Genomic DNA, 18,661 nt, shown 5'->3' with positions numbered 1-18,661 from the left:
GGCTGCAGCTGCAGGCGATGCAGTCTCCGTTGCACTGGCAATTGTGAGGGAGACAAGAATTCTCTCCTTCCAAGAGTTCCTGACAGTATGGAAAGGAAGGGAGGCTCGGTCTGTGTGTCCATTAACTGTACGGGTGAGAACTGGGTACCCCACTGCCACTCTGGATGTCAAATTGGGAGGGGTGCGTGATCCCCAAGACTGCCCCTTTGGAGGGTGAAAAACACTTCTGTGGTTTACCCTGGTCTTTCCATTATCTTCCTGAGTCCAAAAATGTGACTTACATGTCCGGTCCTGTTTTCCACCATTTGGAAAGAAGAATTATGGGAGATGGAGTCCCTTTTTTGATTTGTGAAGTGGGTTTTGGCCATGTGGCATCGAGGTGCTTTGCAGCCTTCTTTCTGGTCTAGGTGACCTGACTGGGTCCACTATATCGTCCACTCCCTCCCGGATTAAAAAATCCATTCCATGGATCCAGTCCGAGTTTTGTTTTGTTCAAGAGTGGAATTATGTAACATGTTGATTTTTCTTGTTCGTTTATCCCACTGAGATTTGCCCATGACTTGGGATTTGCTGCTATGGTGGACTTGGGGATACCATACTGTGAAGAAACTAGAAGTTTTATCCCTTTGAGGCTAGGGGGTGAGCCTGCTAAGCAAAGCCCTCACTAGGGGTTTGGAAAAGCAGGAACTCACTGGGAGTGACTTCCCCACACCCAGGAACAAGGACTCCCATTCTGGTAAGGAACTCACTACAACTGAGTCACTGTCCGCATATATGGGAATACCAGAAGCGGATCTAACTGTCAGCGGTGGAACTTCAAACAGTGTAGAAAATACATTTGAAAGTTTTTCTCAAGGCAAAGCTGGCCTCTCAAATGGCTTGACAGTTAAACACACCACTTTTGTATCTGGTAGCAATAATAAAAGGACTCTTCTCCCTTGAATTAAGGAGAAGTGAAACGCATATGTGAGTCTCCAATGTCTCAATATTATTGGGAGGCAGACCTGTGCTGCCAAGCTGAGCCAGCTGTGGTGTGGAAGAAGCGCCCGGAAGGAGAGATGGAGCGAGACCCGGAGAGAAACCGGAGAATAAGCCACAGAGGAGAAATGTGTCCGACATCGAACAGGACTGTGCGGAGGCGGCCCAGAGGCAAGGCGTGACGATACAGAGGAGGTTGTGGACCTGGAGTCCAAGAAACAATGCTGAATCCAACGACCGAGAGAGGAACGAGTGCCCCACTCGTACAGTGTACAACCTGAGAGGTAGCGTCGAGTGAAGAAACCTTACAGCTTACATTCGGGAGAGGACACCTAGGAGCTAGGGCGAACACCAGAGTCACTGGGTTGAAGCCACATCATTGGAGCAGCATCTGCCAAGGAGAGGGTACATGGGTTGCTCACAGTAGAGGGGGGCATAGAGACCAGACTTTGAGAACAGGAAAACAACAAAGAGAATAGATCCCAACAAGGAGCAACCAGGCCAGAGAGGGAGACAGATGTTAATAATAAGAGTGGCTGCAGGAGCCCCGCAAACCTGAACCTGGGAACCAGGCAAACGTTTCAAAGCCACACTGAAATATCATGAGACAGATATATTAAAAGGGGATAGGGATGCCCCTACAAATCAAGTGAGACAGTGGGAACAAGGGGATAAAGGGAGCCAGGAGGGCCCTATAAACCCAGTAAGAAATCATCCATCAGGGAACCAAGCATTGAACAAGACTAGAATCTCGTGGGGAGAGATCCATGCAGTTGGTGGAGGAAGCTTAAAGAATTATCTGTGCATCTACGATCCTTTAGAGAATTTACTTTTTCTAGAACCTGAAAGTTTAGTTTATTGACCTGAGGAGGACCTAATCTTTATTTCGAACTCTGACAAGGTAAACATGAACTGATTAGGTAAGGAGACCTGCATTCTATTGAATAAACTAAGAACTGAAAATAGGAGAGATTCCTAGAGATATTGAGAGAGGACAGAGTAAAGAACACCAAGGGCAAGCTGTATTGCCATTTTCCTTTTAAAGATGTTTTTCTAAGACGTAGGGCCAGTTTAGAAGTTAGGATTTGGACAGAGGACAAGATTTATTATTTTGACCAATATTGACAAGCACCCTTAGTTTTAATTTGTTGGGTAGAGAACTTCCCTAATCGCAATAGATTCAGCGAGGCGTTTTAAAAGTCCTGTGGTACATGCATGTCCTCTGATCAGAGTCCTTATTCTGGTACGCCACGATACCCAGACTGATGTAGTGTAGTCAATTTGGTCACTTAGCGGCACAGAGTTTTTGCAGCTACCGACAATAGTGGTCCCAGAGTAGGAATGCAGTCCCCAATCTGAATAGATCCCTACAGGGAATGTGTGGACTGCTCTGGTGAATAATCAGGTGATGGCTTAGCTAGGAGATTGTAGAAGATCCACACCAGGCTCCACCTTAAAGGTCCTGCCTTATCACACTTTGCGTCCCCCATTTCTTTCTTGACGTTTCATTACCCGCTCATACCTCATGACACTACAACTAGCCTCTCACGCTCCTTCTCATTATTCTTTGCCTCTACCTGCTGACAATCCCCCTCACTTCCTACTGACAATACCCCTCAATGTTTTGCCACATGCTCCTTCTCCCCCTCCTATATCACTCACACACCCCATGCGCATGGGGCTTGTGTTCCCTTCTCTATTCCCTCCTTGCCTCCTCTGGTCTCCCTCAGACCTCACTTTCTCTAAAGCTCCCCCTTCTATCACCTCCTAAGTTTGTCTCAAAGTACTCCCACATTCTCTTCTGCTTAAAACCTCTTCCTTCACTTCTCTCTTCTCCATCCCATTCAATGCCCCTCTGCCCCTTCATTCACCATCGACTCCTCCCCTGCTTATCCTTTCGGTGCCACCTCTTCCTCCTCATCTCCTTCTCCCTCCACCAACTCCTCTATTCCTCCTTTCTCTAACGCCTCTTCAGATCTTTTCTCCCTCCAAGAATTCCTCAGCTCCTCCTTTTTCCACCATCTCCTTAGTTCTAACACCCTCCTTAGTTCTACCACCGTCCACCAGTTTGAGTTCTCCTCCATTAATTACCACCTTTCTCTGCTCCTTGAGTCGCTCCCTCCTCCAACCGCTGCTAAACTCTCCCCTCAGATCCATCCCACTGAGTTGGGGATCCATACCTGCAGCGGCTTGACAAATACTGGTGAAAGATTGTCGGCTGTGTACTGGTGCCTGGTGTTAACGCCTGTTTTGGTTCAGCACAGAGATACAGCGTAGCGCACAGTGAGCGTGTAAAAAGATGGATCTATCATCTTTTCCGCCCCATATGCAACTTGCGCTTTATCACTTGGGGCAAGGCGTGCATATTACACAAGGTCTTTCTGCAAGGGCTTGCATTGATTTTAGTTGGCCTTGCTGACCATTGGATTTGTAAAGGGCTTTGCGTCTTGCATCTCTCAGCGTATATTTAGGGGTTCGACGTACATGTGATGAGCCCCTGTCCCTGGTGTTGGGAGGTGAACATGGGAGCTCCGCTCAAACACCCCTTGGTCACCCTATCCACATACCCAAAGGGTCAGCCAAGGGACACCGTCACAGCTGATGATGATGATCTCTAAAGTTGTAGGAGGCAAGATCTTTATGCAGGATTCCTCATTATTTGGATGTCATCGCGTGCAGACCAGGATCTCTTTTGATTGGCCAAGCACACACAAATATAAACATGGCATCAAAATCAACAAATGTCCAGCAGGTGGAACACCAGAGTGTTGATGAAAAAGGTCTTGTTGGGATTTGAGCACCTTCCCTGGAATACTGTAGCATACATACTCGATTCATAGAAAGCAGTTGCAGAACATGTCCAGACAGTCTTCGATTGAATTATGCACCATACTCTACGTTGTAAATTTCAATGATACTTACATTTACTTTCACACAAAGAAATCTCCCAGGCTAGAATGAAACCTGGCTACAAATAAGTCACATTCAATAGAAAGAAAATCTGGAATATAAAGCGGTTGCAAAGGTTTCAGCCATTGCTTTCAAGCGTGAGGCTCGGGCCACTCGTTAAAGCGCCTGGACGACGGGCTGCCCATGAATTGGCTCAAATCAAGGCCACCTATTGGTTATTCCTGACGATCCGCGATATTATGAAGATTACGAACACCCTGGACCTATTACATAACAGGAAATCAGATGGAGATGTTAAGCAAAAAGCCATGTATCCTACAGTGGCCAATATACGTTGATATGGTTTTCTTTTGTTCCGGCCATGAAATTGCTAGTTCTGCACTGGCAAACACAACATTCTGATTTCACTAAGCTGTCGGCCACAATTTTGTTTAGCATATCAGTGTAATCTAAACCAAGAGAATACATGCCTAACACTCCTTTAAAACAACTATAGCAACGCTGCCGTTTGTGTAATTTCAGGTGCTAATCACATAGTTCTCATGTATGTATGAGTTGCCTCAACTCAACCTGTATCATATATGTATCACTGTTTATCCTTAAGGCTCATGCTACATGCAACCTATGCAATGCCTAATGTTTCACGCAACTAAGAAATTTTCTTGAAACAGCGCCTCGATGTCTCTGGGCTGTTGGGTGCTTTACAAATGCAAAAATAAATAAATATAGTGCATTTGTATGATGGCGAAAGAGGTAAGTAGGGCATGGCTCCAAGACTGAATAAAACATGTTCGGTTTTGAAGACACCCACAATTAATATGGATACAGAGAATATACATAGAATATATTTGCAGCTGTTGCATAGCAAATACTCTCATAGTAAGAACACCAACTTTCACTCCAGGTTTAACTTAAACTACAGAAGAGTAGATCTTGTGTTAAAGGTTCCACAAGCGTCGGTGAAGAAAAGTGCATTTGTTCAAAGGATGTGGTTGATATATTTTGTTTACCTCGTCCCCATACACAAGTCCTTCTAGGTGATACAAGACAAAGGGCGGGGTTGGGGAGACAGAGGAAGGACAGAATAACGATCTTACTAGGCCTTGTGTCATTCAGATCGCTGCAAGTGCAGGGAAGGGGAAAAGTGCCACGGAGCAGGGGAAGTGCAGTTAACTCACAAGCACAGCCAGCGGGTGGCTCATAAGTGCAGAGAGAAGGGACTGTAGGGTTGCAGATACAAAACCCTTAAGTGCTGTGGAGCCCGGAGGCAGTGCAAGGGCAACTGGACATGTAGGAGCCTGGGCCCAAGTTCAGAGGGTGACCAGTGGTTCGGAGCAGTCAGGTGCATCAGCACAGGAGATGGAGGGAAAGCGGCAGTGAAAAGGAAGGTCTTGAGTTGCTTCTGGAACCAGAGGTGGTTCTGCTCAAGTTTGACAGAGGCAGGGAGGCTATTCCAGAGGGAGGCCCCAGCCGAGGAGAGAGATCTGCCCCCAACTCACTGCTTGGAGAAGCGGCTGAACCTCAGAGAGTTGGAGGTGGATGAGCAGAGAGCTTTTGAAGGAAGATGCTTTGGAAGAGAACGTTGGAGGTAGAGCAGTCCTAAGCCCTAGCAAGCCTTGTGGACGATGCAGTGGGTGATCATTGCAGGCACAGGGAGCCAGTGAAGAGATTTCAGAGCTGGAGAGGTACGATCCCTGGGCTTCAGGCCAAGGACAAGTCTCACGGTGCTGTTCTGGTTAAGTTGTCAAGGCCGAAGAGTAGAGGCAGGAAGATTTAGAAAGAGGCTATTGCAATAGTCCAGCCTAGAGAGGACCAGAGCTCTGGAGACAGTGAGCTTTTGGGAGAAAGTGAGAAAAGGAAGAATACCTCTGAAAAGGTGCAGCTGATAGTTTGACTTCTTAGAGACGTCGTAGATGTGAGGAGAGAAGGCGAGGGTGGAGTCGAAGATAGCACCAAAGTTCTTAGCCTTACAGGAAGGAGCAGGAAGAGGGCCCAGAGAGGTCAGTCAAAGAGAGAGGAAAGGATGGAGCGAGTGTCCCAATGTGGAGGATCTCAGTCTTACTGGCATTGAGGCAGAGATCATTGGCCGCACACAATTCCTGAATTGCGGCCAGACAGTCTGGTATGAGAGAAGAAGCAGAGGTGGCTGAGGGAAGCCTGAAAGAGAGCAGAGTGCCTACTGCATAACATTGAAAATAGGAGCAGAAGGTAGCGATGCAGTGGGCAAGAGGTGCCAGGTAGTGGTTGAAGAGCCAGGGAGAGAGGTTAGACCCCTGGGGAACACCACAAGTATAGAGATAGAGAGAAGAGAGGAAAGACCCAAGTTGGACCTGAGAGGGTCAGTCAGTGAGAAAGGAGGTCAACCAGGCCATGGCCCGAACAGGGTTATAGGTTAAATGCTCGAATGCATTTGATCGAATGACAATATGCTCGAGTCAATTTGACCGAAAAAAAAGGGTCGAAATATTTATATTTATTTTATTTTGGGGGTGGGAGGGTCCCCCCAAAACCCTGTTTTTGGTGTTAAAACACATTTTTTTACCTATACTAGAGCAAAAAAAATATATATACTTTTTAAAAAAAAATGCGACCTTTTTGTTTTCAGTCAAATTGACTCGAGCATTTTGTCATTCGATCAAATGCCTTCGAACATTTGACCGGACACCCCTGATCAGTAATACCAAGTTTGTCACAGAGGCAATTGAGCAGGGTGGCATGGTTGACCGTGTGTCAAAAGCAGAGGATAGATCGAGGAGAATTAGAGTCAAGATTGCAAGACTTCACAGGTGTTCAGGTGAGCAGTTTCCGTGCTTCTGGCAGCTGTGAAGCCAGACTGGTGCTCATGGAGGCAACCAACAGATTCAGTACATTGATGAAGCTGGGAGATGGCCAGCTTTTCCAAGAGTTTGCCCAGGAAAGGAGTGATGGAGATCAGGCTATATTTAGCCGGAGAGGAAGGTTTGGCCGAGGGCTTCTTTAGAAGGTGTGCACAAGGGAGTGCTTAAAGGGGAGGGGAAGTTCCAGTAGCAAAGGACTGATTGCAGAAATCGGCTAATGCTGGAGCAAGGGTATGAATATGGTCCTTGGTGGTTCTGGATGAGCAGGGAAGAACCTGCTTTGACGAGATTTTCATAGATCATAGATCAGACTTGTCTACAAACATCGTCAGGGGTGAACAGGGGAAAGGAGGAGGTAAGACGGTCTCAGGCAGGCCAGGAGTGATAGGGGAGGAGGAAGAGGAGGTAGAGGAAGAGGGTGGACAGGATGTCCCGAGTTTTAGTGGTGAAATTAACAACAGGAGCGGTAGAGACTGCAGCAGGATTGGCCAGCTCCTTGCAGATTTTGAAATGTTTGGACAAGTTGTCAGATGTCGCAGAGATTCAGGCTTGGAGGTAGGCTCTCTTCTCTGACAAGAGTCTTAAATGCCATCGGAGCAGGCGGCCGGCCAGTTTGTCAGGGGGTGCGCCCACTTCCTCTACGCCGCCCTATACTTGAGTTTAAGGGCAACAAGGTCGGAATCATATCAAGAGTTGCACTTGGATTTGGGCTTCAAGCAGATCCTCATGACAGGGGCAAGGACATCTAGAGTGTTAGAGCTAGGGAGATGAACATTAGAGTGGGCTGTGTCAGGGTGCAAGACAGCCAAAGGTGCAGGAGGAGGAGAGAAAGTAGCGGCAAAATAGGCACAGAGAGGCAGAGAGAGAGAGAGAATATCACAGAGGTTGCAAAAGAGTCCTGAAGAAGGGCTGGTAGCATTCAGGTGGTTGTTCAAGTCTCCGAGGAGGAGAAGTTAAGACGTACAGGCAAGAAGAGGCCCGCCCATTCAGAGAGGAAGAGGGTGACCTGGCCAGGCAGCCTGTAGATGGTGGCCACAGCGAGAGAGAGGTCAGGAGAGATAGAGAGCCTACAGACCAGGCATTCACAAGAGGAGTAGTCCTGTATTGGAATGATGGGAGCACGAATCCACTCCAGTAAAATGAAGGCTACACCCCCACCGGGAAGGTTGGGTCTGGGTTTTATTTATTTATTTATTTTATTTATTTGTTACACGCCCAGACCCTCAGGTGTCACGGCGAGGTTATAAGACAGCTTAGAAAATAGTCATGTTCAAACAAAACATTGGTTACATTGCATGATATAGGTTACAATATATTAACAACACTAAACAGTGGCCTAAGTATTTACAACAGTATCCGGAGGAAGGTGTCCTGTCCTTGGGTGCTAATATTGGTTGAATAACCAGGTTTTAAGCTGTTTTTTAAAGATCGTGAAGGAGGATGCTTTTTTGATGATGATAGGAAGGGAGTTCCAGTGTTTGGGGGCTAAGGTGGTGAAGCTGCTGCCCCCTGCTCTTGTGGTTTTGAATCGGGGGGGGGGTCCAGGAGGAGTTTGTCGTTGGATCTCAGTAGTCTTATGTTAGTTTTAGGGTGCAGGGTGTTATTGAGATAGATAGGTCCTTTTTTTGTAATGCATTTGTAGGTGATGCATAGTGTTTTGAAAATGATGCGGGCTTTGATGGGGAGCCAGTGTACATCTTTCCTGGTCTTGGAGATGTGATCTGATTTTTTTATGCCTAGCGCTGCCCTCAGGACTTTGTTTTGCAAAAGTTGCATTTTAGCTAGGTTAGTGTTGGAGGTGCCCAGTAGTAAAACATTACAGTAGTCCAATTTCGATAGTACCAGTGCTCTGGCCAGGGTGAGGCAGTTTGCTGGGGTCAGAAATTGTCGGCTGAGTGCAATTAATTTAGAAGTGTAGGCCGTGGAAGAGGAAAGTGCATTGATCTGTTTAGTCATGGTTAGGCTGGCATCGAGGTACACGCCCAGTGTTTTTACTTGTTTAGACACTGGAATATTGGTGCCTTCGATGTTGATGGTTGAATATTCTGGCTGCAGGGTAGCTAATTTGGCTGGAGCTCCTACGATAAGGACTTCCGTCTTCTCATCGTTGAGACATAGGCTGTTTAATGCCATCCAGTTTTGTATGATGGCGTAAATTTTGTTGATTGTTAAGGTGTCCTGGTCATAGATGCCTGTAAGTGGAATAAGGATCTGGGTGTCGTCCGCAAAGTTTGTGTATGTGACCCCCATGTTGTCAAGTGCTGAGAACAGGAGCTTGGTGTATGCGTTATACAGCGTAGGAGAAAGGCAAGAGCCTTGGGGCACTCCTATGGGGACTGGGATGGGGTTGGCTGCTTCTTTGCCTATGGACACTCTGGAGGTGCGGTCGGTTAAGAATGATTTCACCCAGGCAATGGCTGCCCCAGAGAAGTTAAATTCACGGGCAAGTGAGTTGCAGAGTTTGTCGTGGTCCACCAAATCGAACGCGGCTGAGAGGTCCAAAAGTAGGAGAATGCAAAGTTTCCCTGAGTCTCTAATGGCATCCATCTGGATTTTAAGGTCCAGGAGAGCTGTTTCAGTGCTGTGGTTAGGCCTGAAGCCTGATTGTCTGGTGCCGAGGAGCTGGTTTGATTCTAGATGGGTTTGAATTTGGTTATAGTCTAGTTTGTCGATGATTTTGAGTAAGAATGGGACCGTAGTTATGGGGCGATAATTGGTTGGAATGGTGGGGTCTAGATTGGGTTTTTTAAGAAGTGGTGTGACCCAGGCTTCTTTGATGCAAGTCGGAACTGTATTGGACTTGAATGAGGCATTGACAAATTTCGTAATGAGGGGGGTCAGTGTAGGTGCGCAGGCTTTGACTAGTTTGGCTGGGACAGTATCTCCTTTACAGTTGGATGCTTTTAGTTTGGAGATAGTGTCGAGCACGAGATTGTGGGTGACTGGTGTGAATTGGAAGGGGGGGTTGGAGTTGTCGCTGGAAGGGATACAGTGATTAGGGAGGCAGGGGTTTTTTGTAGCTAGGAGTGATTTTTTGGAGTTGATTTTGTTTTGTAACAGAGATTTTGGAGGCAAGAGCATCTTGTATGGTGGTACACCATTCTTTGCTTGTGTTTATGGGTGTGTCGGTAGGAAGTGGATTTTCAAGTTCTCTGAGAATAGTGAAAAGCTCTTTGGAGTCGGATGCTGCATTGTTGATGCGAGCATTGTAGGCGTTGGCTTTGTGTGAAATGATAGCTGATTTATAGCGGGTATTAGCGTCTTTGAATGCTTTAGCTGAGTCCGGGGAGGGATGTTTATTATGGGCATGCTCGAGAGAACATGTAGCCATCAGGAAGGAGATTGTCGAAACTTGTGACAGAGCTGGCCGTGAACCAAATCTCAGTGAGACTGAGTACATGCAAATCAGGCTCTTGCAAGAGATGGCAGATGTCAGAGGAGTGTTTGATAGCTGAACGAGAGTTGAGAGTAGCGATGTGGAGCAGGTTGCCACATTTGAAGGGCTTCCCAGAAGGGGTACAGGCCAGAGTTGGGGGGAATTGCGGTGATTTTACCACAATGTAAATGTCTGAGGGAGAAATGACCGAAGATTATTTACTCAAAATAATCTTCAGCCATTTCTTACCTGAACATTCCCAATGTGCCCAAACCGCCACCCACACCCCAAACACAGACCCCCCACCCCCTTACTTACCTTGCCTTCCGTCTCGCTCTGTCCCTGCAACGCCGGTTCCTTTTCACTTCCGTGATCGGGAACCGGCGCTACAGGGCCCTTTTCTTTTTGTTGGTTCAGCTGTGGGGGTGTCCCCCGCAACCCCCGCTCACTATACTGTATAGTATGGTGAGCGGGGTGTTCGCAGCGGACACCCCTCCAGCTTTTTCTTTGCTTTTTCTTTTTGTCTGCGGGACAGTTGCTGGTGTCCCCCCCACAACCCTTGCACACCATATTATACAGTATAGTAAGTGGGTGTTGGGTGGACACCCCCGCAGCTTTTTTTTCTTTTTTCCTACCTACCCCACCAAATAGATACTACTAAGTGTCCTACGAACATTTAGTAGTATCTCTTTTCGGCAATTTGGTGGGGTAGGTAAATTGGATTCAGTTATTTTGGCCGAATCCGTTGGAAGTGCCCGAGGATGCGCAGAGGAGGAAGGAAGAGAAGCCAGGGTAGTCAGAGAGGGAGAAGAGAGTGCCACAGGGGTGGCAGAGAAGCAGCAGGGGCAAATGTACGAATGTGAACTAATATGCTAACATACAAGACTTTACCAAATACTTGTGATCGGTTAAAAAAAAAAAAAAAAAGCCATGCGTGAGAAAGTCATTGAGTCCTATTTTGTGGAACAGACAATACCAAGAAAAAAAAACAGGCTCTGGTCTTTCATAGGCATGACATGGGAAAACTAGAGTGCTCGGATATAGCACACATCGATTCGTTTACATTCAATGTGTTCTCTTTAGGATTTCTGTGGCACAATGTGATCGGTGAGAAGATCTGTCCTAGTTTTTTTTAGAACATTATTGAAGTATATTAGGTGTTGTGGGGAGGTGAGAAACTCAAGATAAAGTGAGAATCGTCCATTGTGAGAATAGAGAAGCAGGTCCATTTTGGCACAGCGAGTAGAGCGCTCGCTTTGACATCAGTGCAGAGCCTGCTAACGCACGTTCGAATCCCGGCGGGGCCAAACTCAGCCTTTCATCCTTCCGGGGTCGATAAATGAGCACCACACACAGTGGGTAATAATAAGCAGCGCTCAGATACCTGAGGGTTCGTAGCGCTATATAAATGCCAAATTATTATTATTATTATTATTTTCGGGAAGCTAGCTGGAAATGAACCCAAATAAATAATACTAGCTGTACTGCAAAGTACAAAAGGTTTGTGTTTCACAACTCACTTTTTGCATTCAATTTTATCCCAGGTTGATGATTTTGGATCAAAATATTATCTTTCAACAGGTTTCTAACAGGACTTGCAGCCTGCTTTTATTTTATGAAACCATTGCAGTCACAAAATGCTTTCAAATGAAGGAATTTTTTTACAAAGCAAAACCTACTATGAAATCTTTATTAAAAAAATGTATCGCTACTTACAAAACGACTATTTAGACTAACCCAGTGACACATTTGGCCAATACGTTAAAACCAAAAGTGGATTGCCATATTTTATTTACTTACGATGGGCGCGCATTTAGTATTAATTAGCATAATTGTGGTCAGCTGCACACTTTCAAGCAACAAATCCCTGCATACACTAGGATCTTATCATGGCACAACGTGCAAACGTTTGTCAATTACTGAAAACATAACAACTTTAAATAATTCGTCAATCTGACATCGATTGATACTTGGTATTTTATTTCCATCTTTTAACTCATTCATTAGTGATAGGTCTATTTTAAAATAAGTGATATAACATATCACATTTGTGATCAATTAAACACCTTCTTTTAACAGTTTAGCTCAAGGCAGTAACTAAGCGATAATCCCTGAGCTGGGGGGTGGGGCATAACTGCTTCAGGTAATGCCCTGGAGCCCATAGTTACCGCAGGCCCTGGGACATTACCTGAAGTTGTACTGCCCCCCCCCAGCGAGGGGCTTATTGCTATTAGTACCCCGGCTCGTTGGACCGGGGTACTAATAGTGACTTTTTTAAAGTTGTGAGACGCCTTTGTCGTTGAACAACTGAAAAGAAAATGAAAAAAGAAAATGCCTGCCATGGAATGAGGTGAAGGGACTATACGTAGTACCTCTCCCTCTCCATGGCAGCCATTCAAAATCGAAGAAATATGTAAAGAAAGAAGATGGCCACCATGGAACGGGGAGAAGGGACTACTCATGGTCCCTTCTCCCTTTCCATGGCAACCTTTAAAAAGTGATTTAAAAAAGTAAACAATGAAGATGGGGGGGCTACCCATTAAGAGAGGCTGAATCTCCAACTTCAAAGAGCAAGCATCCAACACAAAGAGACACAGAAAAAAAACTCAGACTGGCCCAGGGAGACAAATGGCTAGATGAAACAGATTTACCATTTGCTGAACATACATATTTACAATTAATTTAAAGGACAGCTATAACTTAGGCCTTTTTCACAGCAACCGTAAGTTGGATTTTCTTTATTTATGTGTAATTTTGTTATGTAACTTTCAGGCGATTGTAGAGATATAAAGCTCATCCACATGCGACTCATGGAACTGTAATGGCCATCTAGTATTTGTTTCTGGCTGATCTGAAAATGTTCCAAATGTGAGAGTTGGTGAACGGGTGGAGGGTAAAATTAGGAATATGAGTAACAAATTACATATGAATAACTGTGGCGCTTTTACAGAAACAGCGGAAAATGTCCAGATGGCTGTGCAACATGGTGCGGACCTGGCTGTCGTCTTATTTAAATCCCTGTGATTATCTGAATCAGACAATATGTATATTATGACCGTTAATACAATTATGAAGTTGTGCCACATAACTAGCTTTTGCCAAACATTTGAGATGACAACAAATGGGGTTTGTAAATTAAACTGCCATATGTCTGCTACACACTCAAACCAATCCGTAGAGAGGGGTTGGAGTGGGGAGGAGAGAGCAGGGTAACTGTCCAATCCTATTTGTGTGACCTCTTGCAAGCTATAACCCCAAGATTGTAAAATTGGTGCTGCCATTGCTGCTTTATAAAGGGGGATTGCACTAGGAGGGAGGGACAGAGCTGCTGAAATGTACCATCATAAGAGTGCTGCTACAACTTATCTGCCTGCTGCAAAAAAACACCAGGGGAGATTGCAGAGTGTGCATCTGGGTGGAGCTGTCTGTTGCTAGGAAGGCCTAAAAGCTGACTGGGACCAGTGATGGAGAACAGGAGGCCATCCTTGAGAGGGGAGTGACCAGACCCCTGCCCTATCTTTCCAGAGGGTCCTGAATTTTAAACAGAGGTTTTCAATGCAAGTAGACTGAGCACTGGCAAACCAAAAGGTAGAGGAGTCTGCTTGCCTTAAATCCTTTCCCTATATAGTGGACGGGGCGGGAGTGGGCACAACTGTGTAGATCCTTAGCCTACTTAACTAAAAAGATACATTTTATTAATTCTCCATTTAGTGGAACAATACGGGTGATTTTTGTTAAAACTCGAAAACAAAGCTCACTTCCCAGTGTGCATTGAAAAACTATAGCCTTTCATTTATTTGGGTAATCCTTTTAGTCCTGTTGACCCCACCTTCTTTAGTAGAGGGGTGTCTTTGTTCTTAAATCAGTCCAATCTTGTTGTCCAACTTTCCACTAAAGCAGGCCCATATGTGGGGGAAGTTTGAAAATCATAAATTCTAAATTCATCCCAATTTTTACAATCCAGCTTCCCCAAGACAGGCCTTTCGGTGGAGGGGGCTCCAAAATAAAAAATGTACCAAATCTTTCCAATTTTCTATCAGACTTCCCCACACCAGACCATAGTAGTGGTGGGGGAGGGTCTGAAAAACAAACCGCTAAATCACCCTGTTTTTATTTTAAAGCAAAAGTGTGGGTGGAAATAATAATTGCCATATGTATTTGCACAAACTTGTGAAAATAAACTTCTGGCTTTTAAGCACACAGGAAAATCAAAATTGCACAGCACTACCTTTATAATTGTTTTGGTTATTGATCTGTTTAATTATTTCTTGAAGTGAAATTTGAAGAAAGTAAAGAATTGTGATTTGTGTTTATTTTTAATCTTTTGTCTAATTAATTTGTGTAAGAATACGTTAATGGTGATCCACAAAGAAGGTGGCGCGTGTAGCTCAGTGCGATTTCTATTTCTTTTAAGTTAAATAAATACAAATATATTTCCTGTACACCGGCCTGGTTCTTGGCTCATTTGTTGCTCAGGGGGAGGCATAATATGCTTCTGGCGTAGGGCTGGATAAAAGAATCCGTTAAACTTTTGTTGCATGATGCCTTGAGTGGGGGAGGGAAGGAACTCCCTGTGTTGAGGGTGGCCTCTCAAACCGTTACACGCCAAAGAATCATCTAATCACTCTATCCTCTGAGAAAGCTGCAACACTCCGCACTGAAACTATCTTTGTGCCATTTATAAAAGCATATCTTAGTCTGGAAGGTAATGTGTTGATTGGTACCATTGGTATCATTCAAAGACTACACTGTACATGGACTAATGGGTCTGATCCAGGTACTCTTTCTCTACTATCTTTAAAAATGAGACTTAAGGTCAAAGTGCAGGACTATTGCCATGATCAAAATATTGTAAACTTAGCATCTAAAAAGCATAGTGGCAGGTTTCTCGATGAATATATGAGTAGAGTGTTGTCTCCCTCCTATATTCTTGCTTATCCCAACGCTGGCATAATTCGCACCTACCTAATGATGAAATTTAATGTGACTGATGCACTAGAAACAAATTGTGCGAACATTGGTTCCACACATATGTTGAAGTATTGTCGCCTATGTGGAGTAAATGTAGTCGAGTCCCTTCATCATCTAATCATGTGCTGTGAAAGTCTAAATGATCTGCGAACTACATGTTTTAAATCTTATAACAATGACACAGTGATGACTGAGATCTCTGAGCAATGGATGAATTTTATGCGAGGCAATGATATTAACTTGATATATTTTATGGTGGTATTTTATTTGAAAATTGTGGCAATTTTAAACTGTATTGTATAGCACATGTGAAAATGTAATATGTTTTTAGATTGTGTGTATTTATGTTGTTTTGTTGATGTGTTATACAAAGCCAATTGGCTATATGTATATCTAATCAATAAATAAATAAATAATCACTCAAGCTTGTCGTTCACGCCATCAAAGAAGAGCAAACTGGCAATCAGTAGGAATCCATTGCAAACCAAGAAGAAATTAAGAAAGCTAGTGATGCCCCAACAGTCGAAATCTTCAAAGTACGAAACGTTCTGAATAGGATTATCAGTATCACTGGAAAGTCCATGAACTATTTAAGACAACCAAGAAATATGCTTGATAGTGAACCCTTTTTATAGGTTGAATAACCTACTTCACTATGGTTACAATTTGTTATTGGCATGTGTTGATATCATGAATAAGGCATTTGTATGAATCATGTTCAGTGTTAATGCTGCATTTTACTTACCGCCTGCTCCGGTCCATCACCTCCAAGGACCCTGAACCCAAATCCGGACTCCTGTTTCCGCAGGAAGACATCTAAATCCTTTGCATTCGGAGCTGTATGAAGACAAATGAAAAAAACATGAAGTAGACATCAAGAGATGACATGGAACATGTATGAAGCAGAACGTGTAGTCACGAGTGTCAGCATGAGTGTCAGCATGAATTGTTTAATTGGTACGATGCTGTTACATCAGCAAGCTTTTTTCATGCAGTTTTTTGCCGAAAATTCGGCCAAAAAATGTATTGCAAAAATATGAGTAAGTGGGTAAGGAGGGGATATAAGGGATAGGAAGGTGTGGAGGGGGTACTAGATAAAAGTGAAGCAGGAGTTGGGGGGGTGCCCTGTAAAGACTGGAGGGGGGTTATCTGTACTCCTGCCCTCTATATGACATAGCGGAAGCACAGAGCACCACAGGCAAGATTCTTTATTGTGGTAGCAATGGACGAGCAATCAAGGCTTAGCTCCCAGGAGGTGATGCGGGCTGGTTCTTAAGTACACTGTAGTCCCCAAACCCGCAAAAAGGAATGTCCACACACTGTTTTGTGATAACACAGTTCTTTATATAAATAAGGTTCCAAATATATACACAATCATAACATACTTTGTGCTTTAGCAATACTCGTATGATAAATTTGTACAATGTCTATGCAGTACCACAGTTAACTCTTGACTCCTTTAAAATGCACCAAAGGCTGACAGTCTCAATGGCATACAAATCAAATAGTAAAGTGAATAAACAATAGACATACACAGGAAGACAGGTTGGGTTAAACAAATGGCTGAATACTTTGTCCCTACCCAAGACACAGTTCTGTGTGAGGATCCCCCCCAGTCTGGGAAACCTGTAAATAAAGTGCATCAACAAGCCCAGTCCACATCTTGGGAGGATAGCTCAGGGGCAACGTGCTTGCCTTAGAAGCAAAACGACATGGAGCAACACAGGTTCGATCCCCGGGTCCGCGCTTAGAAACCTCTGGGTATTAAGCGCGTTATAAATATCCAATCATATCAAATCATATATGTTTAATACAGTCTGGTTTCCTTCTAAAAGGTTCCACTACCAGCCTGTACCTGGTTTAGCAGAGTTCTTCGATGGTTCGTCGACGGATCCCTCTTGAGTGGACTCCTTCAAAGCAGGAGCCACAGGTCGTCGAGATTCCTACAAAGAAAACGTGAACAATGTCGTCGAGACAGCAGCTTTGGCCTTTGCGGTGCTCGTCGACGATCGGCTGTGGACGTCCTGCAGAAGAGGCATGCGGTGCACCTCGATGACGAGAGTTTGTTGCTGCAAAGCAGATTCACTGAGCAACATAGGCCCAGCAAGGGTGTCTGATCGTCAGCGGTCGTAATTTGACCACAGTGGGCTTTCAGATCTTCGTTGCGGTTTTTGTGGACTTCGCGTGGCGGGAAAACCACCGGCGGATTCTCCTTGGTTCGTCAGCGAACTCTACTTTCTCCGGCAGGACGAAGCGGGCGATGGTGATGGCAATGGAGTCCTTGATTTCAAAGTGTCTTAGGCAATGAAGCGGTGCAACTCCTGTTGACGAGGTTACAGCGGTCCTCTGAACCTCAGCCTGGACGTCTTGGCGCTTACTTCAATGTTTGTCGGCGGACCCAGTCTCCGGTCGACAGCAGTTTGGGACAGACTACCAGGGTGCCTTGATGAAGATGAGCTGGTGCACGATGTTCCCTCGTAGCTCGGGAAGAGGTCTCCTAGCCAGGTCCTCCCTTGGATCAGTTCTTGGAGACACAACAGCTTTCGGATTGCGTCAAAGGAAAGCAGCAGCAAAGCCTTCTTCCAGCCGGGCTTCAAGGTCAAGCATCAAGTTTCGACTTCAGCCTCTAAGCGATTCTAGTCAGTGAGAGGTCCCCAGAGATACTGTTCTGTCTCTCATTCCCACTACGGGGCCAAGCTCAGCAGCCAAACATTCAGTGCTGCATTCATGCAGTCAGGCAGCCAATCAGGCTCACATTGCATTCAGGCCATTCTTCTGCATCCAGACACTCACAAAAAGGAATGTGGATTAGGGCAAGCACCCAGCCTTTCAGCACACCACACTGCATTCATACCAGTTTCGGGCAGGGCTGTCTCAGTCATTGTGTCACACACCAGAAACCAGACACCCATGACATAAAATGTATATTTTTCACACACTCCATTCACCCAGGTCAGACCCCAAGGGTGTACCCACAACATATAGTCATTGGGAAGGCTCCAGCCAGTCTGGCCTGGCCTTCACAACACCACCATATATGGAACTTCCACCCAACAGCCGGTCAGGGGAAGGGACAGAGTCAGGCCTTCCCATGACTTTGGGAAAACAAGGTAACAGGCAATAGAAAGCAAGAGGCCACAGGGGCCATCTTGTTTCCTATCAGGAATCAACTGATTCCAATGGCAGGGCCTGGGTATCTGAAAATGGAGGATACTCAGGGCACCTATCAAATGCAGCATGGAGCTGCCGCCAGCCCATACTCTGCTCTGTGGGCCACACACAGCTGCCCAAAAACATACACTAGGGGCACAGCACCACCCATGGGTGCCATAAGGGTATTCCCATGGGTCTGTACACCAAACCAAAAGAGCGCTGCACCGCCAGGAGTCCCACATGAACTCCTGTGCAGAAAACACAACAGAACACACGATAAAAAGCAGTAAAGGACAAGGATCCGGAGGCCCTGTCCCTCGGATGCATTTCCAGCATCACACCATGCAGCAAGAGAACTAATCGTGTTGAATAAACATGCAGCAAGAGAACTGATCGTGTTGAATAACCATGCGGTAAGAGAACTGATCGTGTTGAA

General features: G+C 45.2%; 1 protein-coding gene across 2 annotated transcripts in view; it reads right to left on the bottom strand.

Annotated features, from left to right (window-relative positions):
• Positions 1 to 18,661, bottom strand: part of MAGI3 (membrane associated guanylate kinase, WW and PDZ domain containing 3) — a 1,006,442-nt gene that overhangs the window by 196,984 nt on the left and 790,797 nt on the right. For both annotated transcript variants that reach the window (XM_069633359.1, XM_069633360.1), the window contains exon 13: positions 15,818 to 15,909. In XM_069633359.1, coding sequence (XP_069489460.1) covers positions 15,818 to 15,909 — 92 coding nt within the window. The remainder of the gene's footprint in view (positions 1 to 15,817; positions 15,910 to 18,661) is intronic.

This window comes from Ambystoma mexicanum, chromosome 13 (genome assembly GCF_040938575.1).
Source record: "Ambystoma mexicanum isolate Mex_15411 chromosome 13, UKY_AmexF1_1, whole genome shotgun sequence".
NCBI classification, from domain to species: domain Eukaryota; kingdom Metazoa; phylum Chordata; class Amphibia; order Caudata; family Ambystomatidae; genus Ambystoma; species Ambystoma mexicanum.
This window is presented reverse-complemented; position numbering and strand designations above follow the sequence as displayed.